This window comes from Catharus ustulatus, chromosome 10 (assembly GCF_009819885.2).
Source record: "Catharus ustulatus isolate bCatUst1 chromosome 10, bCatUst1.pri.v2, whole genome shotgun sequence".
Taxonomy (NCBI): Eukaryota; Metazoa; Chordata; class Aves; order Passeriformes; family Turdidae; genus Catharus; species Catharus ustulatus.
The window spans coordinates 26,358,158-26,364,033 of NC_046230.1; the positions used below are offsets into that span (position 1 = coordinate 26,358,158).

Here is a 5,876-nt window from a genome sequence, read left to right on the forward strand (position 1 = left end):
ACAATTAAAGAACTGAAACAATTTTACGAATTCCAGTACACAGAATGATTAGGCTAGGGTTTAGACTTGAAACTTCTGCACAAATGCATGTAGCACCAATAGATCTTTGTAGTCCCAATGCACAGCATTACTGCTCACTATTTATATTGCTGTGTATAAAAAATGGCCAGCTGGATTATTTTGCTACCTGGTGCATAAAACAGTGTTTTGAGGGATTCAGCAATTACATTAATAAGAAGTTATTGGTTTAGGTTGTCTTCATGTCAGCTGGCAGAGAAGTCATGCAGAGTAAACATGGCTTTTCGGTAACAGGCTTGGAATCGACTCATGAATAATGACAGCAATGGAAAAGCAGTGCTTTCAACATTTGGCAAGATGTTTGCAAAAGTGTCTTGCAAGTTTGCTTAATCCTCAGTATAAAATAGTTGTTTCCTGCTCTAGTGGCATTACGTGCCAAAAAAATAACCGTGCTGTGATATGGTGTTTGCAGATCTCGGTTTAAAAACAAAGTCATGAAGCAGACTGCTGTACTGCAGAACAAATGCTGCTTCAGTCATCATTTCCCAAGTTAGCTTCTTCTAATCAGAACAGGTGATGGAAATAGCATCAAATTTGATTACAAAATAAGATGCTTGCTACTAATTTTGACCTTTGTTTCAAAGAAAATATTTCAGCCAACTATATGATCGTTGAGTTTTGTACTTAAAAATGGGTATTGTATGTGCATGATTTTAATACAGCAGTTTTCCCTGCTCTCTAAGGCATAGTGTTGATGACACGAGTTCTGTCTCTGCCTGTGAGTCTGGAAAGGCAGATTTGCTACTAATTCTGTTTAGAGGGATGCCTGAAAAAAGTGTCCATAGTGTTGTGAGTGTAAAACAGGAGATATGAGAAGATCAAGAATGAGGACTTCAAAATGAAACCTGCTAGAAAAAGATGAGAGTCACAGCAGAGAACAGGTTTAAAAATGTTGTAGTTGTGCGAGTGCCACCATGCCCACTTCCTTGTGTGATCTCATGTTAAATTATAGTATGGAATTAGTTACAACATGCAATCCAAACAGCTTTCATGAGAGGATGAAAGAAAGCTCATTTGTGAAAAGCTTGAAACAGTTCATGAGGAAACACAAGGAAAATATGTTGTGATGTCATTGCTTCTAAAATCAGCCTTCCTGCTTTTGATAAAGGTTTGGGGTTTTTCTGGGTTTTTTTCCCCTCTGACTTCAACTTTCCTATTGAGTAAAGTTTAAGCTCATTTTTGAGTTACTTTTCTGATGACTCACAGGAGCATAGACGGAAGGCTTGGGTGTTTAAACTGCCCTGGCTCTGTGTTACCGGGATAGTGTTTAGATGCCCAGGGGTTGGGGAATGATGACATGTGACAATGGGAAAGCTGTCTGACTTTGGCTTTGCACAGTGCCAACAGCAGGCATTTCAAAACAGCAGCCAGACCTTTTGTCCTGCACAAGGAGTCATGTGTACATAGGTCAGGTCTGTAGCTGTGCAAACTCAGCTGTAAGCACAGAATGGAACAATTGGAGAAGTAGCAGGATTTAATTTGCAAAGCACTGGAGCCACATAATGGTGTGGGAAAGAGTGATTATAAGTGTGAAAATAAGTCTGCCTTGCAGTTTCTAACCAGTGTTATTTGGGCTTCTATACTCTCTGCAAGGCAGCCCAGACTCAGCCTGCTGTTGCAGGTTGGTAACACATTAGTTCCTCCTTAGAGTTCTCTTAATAAATCCTGGTGGTATGAGGTGAAGTGTGGCCTTCTGTACAGACACTGGGCATATTTACCTTCTTACAGCCCCCTTCCCCACGCTGCAGTAAGGCTGAAAAACCTTGCTTCTGTCACAAACTGTGTTGCAGTTTGTGTTGTGGGGAGGAGGACATTTTCGAGCAGTCACTAGGAAATGAGAGCTTCGAAGTTCCTTCCTGAGTCTGGCTCCTAGACATATTTCATTTGGAAGATCACAAAGGAGGATCTTTTAGAAGGGAAATGGCTACTTAAGGACGTGCATAACACAGGACAGTGAGTTTGCACAGTGATATTCATCTCTTGTTCTTCTAACTGTTAAGCACTTCTGTCCCTGGAATCACACCCCAGCCACAGGTTCCTGTGAATATGAAATGACTGAATCAAGCTGGAGAGGTCAAAACACTTCTTACGTTGAAAGTCTTGTAAACTTTTGTTAGCTTTGAGGAACAAATCTTCCAGAGTTCTTGAGAAATGGCTTTGGAGACATGTGGAAGCTGTTTGAGTTGCCTGCTGGTGCCTCTTGCACTTTGGAGTATTGTTGTGAACATCCTCCTCTACTTTCCAAACGGGAAAGCTCTGCATGCGGCCGGTTACCAGCTCCCCAGCCATGAGTGGTATTTTGAAGGAATCTGTTTCTCAGGTGTGATGGTAAGTGCTCAGTCTATGGATTTGTAATGAATTGCATTCTATTGCAAATAATACTGGATTAGTCTTCAGCAATGTAATTGCTTTTTAAAAAGAGCATATGAGTTACTTCAACAAAAACCACTGCAGGCAGAAAAACTCAATCAAACAAAAAAAAGTTAGTATACTGAATGGCAAGTTATGTATGTTATTAAGTGCAAATGATTTTTCAGGGTGTGTTTGGGGTTTTTTCTGCTGTCTTTTTGTTTATATGCAATTTATGCTTGTATTATGAAGGTAAACACTAATTCAACCTGTGGAGGTTGAATTAGAGCTCTTTTTTACCAAAAAAAAAAAAAAAAAAAAAAAGAGCTTCTTACAATGGTTCAGCTGTTTTTAAGAGCTGTATGCAGTCCACTATTCATGCTATTCACCATGTTCATAAAGAGCTGTAGCCTCAGGAACAGAAAGCAGTTATGTGATCAAAGTGCTCTGCACAAAATCAGTGCTTTAAGAGGGTTTATGTACATATGTGAGGTTTTTTAGGAAGGTTCTGAACTGTTATTAAAACATTGGACATTCTTTTGAAACTGTGTATTCTCTTTAAAGCTGAAAAAAATCTTCTCTTGTAGCAGAAGAAAAACACTACCACACAGAGGGTCCAAACAGAAAAAGAGTTGCAAATGTATGAAAAAGTAAACTGCAACAGTGATATTGATATTTTGAAGCATTTTTAGCCTTATTACCCATTTATTAAAAATCCATGTATCATTTTGTTACAAACCAGTCAGCAGCATGTAAGAGGATAGTGTTGGGATTCAGGAATATTCTCTTCTCATACTTCCCTTTTCAAACCTGTACATCTCTGAATGGCAGGTTGTGGTTCTGGAGTCCAGATCCTATTTATCAAAATTATTCTAGGATCAGGCTTAAATAATCCAGGAGTCTAAAAAAATCAGTATGGATATTTGACTAACAAATGGAAGTCCAGGTGAATTTAATCAAAAGTTTGCATTATTGACTTTTCTAGCGTTAAGTGTGCTGGTAAGGAAGGCAATACCCTGATTTGTGTGCCTGTGTTAGTAAGAAGGTGTTGAACTGATATGTTTGTATCAATAAAATATCCTCCTTTTCACTGGTATTGTTTCTTTTGCTTGTGAGCTTGGTTTTATTGTTTCAGCTTCACTGGTGTCACTGTGCCCAAGCCCGTAGCGCTTTACTGCAATGGGAGATGCTGTACTCTTGTCTTTCAAGTACAAGACACAAGTACAACAGCAGCCTACTGAAACCAGTCCTGTTCCCTGTGTGCCTTGAGTAACTGTGCTGTCCTATGATCAGCTTTGAAATATCAAGACAGCAGAAGAGATGCAGTCCCTGCCTTGCAAAAGTGAAGGAGACTTTGGCTTAGTATCTGCAGTTATCTCACTGACTTTATTATGTCCTCTTGCAGATCCTTCTTTTGGCAGTAATTCTAATAACTCTGGAGTGTAGTGTGTTCTATCGGTGCTGCCAGAGTGAGAGCTGTAACAAAACCTACAGGGTGAGTCTGTGTTTTATTTCTATGCATCTCCTTAGCATTTGTTTCAAATGCCTTCCTGCTCCTGTGTTTCCAGCACATCCTCCTGACCTCCCCACTGCTCTGTTTTCACTTCCTTTCACAGAGGATTCTCAGTTGGGTTGCAAAGTCACAGAAAGTGCAGCTTATTTCTTCTGAAGCATAAGCAGGATAAAAGAAAATTTGACATACACTTCCCCCAAATCCTTGTACAACAAAATAAGAACATAGAATGAAGCACACCAGCTAAATAGCTTAATCCCTTTGCCTGTATTATTTGGAAGTGGGGTTTTTTTTGTTTGTTTGTTGTTTTTTTTTTTCAGAAATGACTCAATACATGCTGTCAGGGATGCAGACGTATTTAATACGTGGTTCCTCTGTTCCTCTGGTAATTTGGGGAACAACTTCACAAAAATGCAAGTTTTAAAACCCCACACAAATAATATATAACTTACAGTTGTAGAACTGTCTTTAACACTGTCTTAATATTTATTTTGTATGTGCAGTATTTATTTTGTATATGCATTCTTACTATTCTTTGCCTGCTAGTTTTCTTTCTGGATTTTTAAGACTGAAAATAAAATGTGAAATTCAGCCCCAAGGAAGTAGCTAGATTGAAGTATCATATTTTCTGTTGGCACTATCCCCACAAGGTAATACTTCTCTCTCTCTTTACTTCAGAGTTTTATTTCTATTGTGCTAGCCCTGCTTGGAATTGCTTTCTCAGGATACAGTTGCATCATTTTCACCCTGCATTTGATTAAAGGCCCTTTCTGCAATTCATCAAGTGGATGGAATTATATTTTCAAAGACACTGCTGGGGGGTAAGAAACATTGGTGTAACTCTTATGGAAGAAATTGCTTATCAAATCAGTAGTCAGTCTGGTGACTTCTTCTTACTTCAGTCTGGTGTTTGTCTAATAGGTACCTCATAGATTACCCTGCCTGGTCAAAGTGCACAGAACCTCCTAACATAGTGGAGTGGAACATCATTTTACTCTCAATTTTGATAGCTCTCAGTGGATTGCAGTTGATCATCTGCATTCTCAAAGTAGCTGCTGAGTTGAAACGAACACTCTGTGGGACCTATTCTGTTTTTGTGCAGGTAACAAAACATCTGAGGTTAATTTCTTTGGGATCTCCTTGTCACTGTATCTTCAACAATTTCTCTCAGTCGGCCACCTACCCTTTAGGTTTATACATTCTTTATGCTACTGCATATTTTTTTTCACAGAATATTTACTGGTAACACATTTGTTTGTTTTGATTAATCCACTAATTTCTTGTGGTATACAGGGCTTGGTGGCTGCTCACTCTGACCTTTAAGACTAGGACGGAGAAGAAAAAAATGTGGTTAGAAAATTAGCACCGATGCCAAGACCATTACTCTTATGTCAGCAGAGGTTGCTGAACACCTTTGTTCTAACATTCAATTTACAGACATTCTTACTAACGTGTGGCTTTCACAGCAATGATGAGAAAGGTTAATACTTTGTTCTTTCCTTCCAGGCTGGGATTCTCTGAAAATGGCAAGGAAATTGTTGCTGCTTCTCCACCACCTCCAGAAAAAGAGAGAAATGCCCTCTCCATAATCCATAGCGGTAGATTTGAGTGCTACAAAGGAAAATTAAACCCTTGTCTTAAATCTCTGTCTGTCAAACTTCTTTATTTTGGATTAAGTATATCTGAACTGCCATCTACATTTTTTCACCTGCCCTGTTGCACCTGGCACACCTGGCAGGGGCACTTTATTTTTTTACCCTTCAACTTGTTGTGACACTAGGGATGTTTGAATACAATGGAACTGCCTTTTTTTTTTTTTAATAAACTGTTATAGAACTGCTTTTGTACTCCCTTGTCATTGCTCAGACCATATGACTGTTTGTTGTTCCAAAAGAGCCTGGTTCAAAGCCAGCACATCAAGAGGGGTGGGTTGCTA

At 39.1% G+C, this 5,876-nt stretch overlaps 1 protein-coding gene across 1 annotated transcript; it reads left to right on the forward strand.

Annotated features, from left to right (window-relative positions):
• The first annotated feature begins 1,979 nt into the window (after nucleotides 1-1,979).
• Nucleotides 1,980-5,776, forward strand: TM4SF18 (transmembrane 4 L six family member 18). Its single transcript, XM_033068505.1, has 5 exons — nucleotides 1,980-2,406; nucleotides 3,833-3,922; nucleotides 4,619-4,761; nucleotides 4,862-5,042; nucleotides 5,447-5,776. The coding sequence occupies exons 1-5, from the start codon at nucleotides 2,230-2,232 to the stop codon at nucleotides 5,459-5,461; spliced, it is 606 nt and encodes a 201-aa protein (XP_032924396.1). The 5' UTR covers nucleotides 1,980-2,229; the 3' UTR covers nucleotides 5,462-5,776.
• The last annotated feature ends 100 nt before the right edge of the window (nucleotides 5,777-5,876 follow it).

What these genes read in the sequence shown, in the direction of transcription:
- TM4SF18 (XM_033068505.1), top strand. Translation starts at nt 2,230, where the DNA reads ATGGCTTTGGAGACATGTGGAAGCTGTTTGAGTTGCCTGCTGGTGCCT. An exon ending in TCTGTTTCTCAGGTGTGATG is followed by an intron (nt 2,407 to 3,832) that starts GTAAGTGCTCAG and finishes GTCCTCTTGCAG; the next exon opens with ATCCTTCTTTTGGCAGTAAT. An exon ending in TTCAAAGACACTGCTGGGGG is followed by an intron (nt 4,762 to 4,861) that starts GTAAGAAACATT and finishes TTTGTCTAATAG; the next exon opens with GTACCTCATAGATTACCCTG.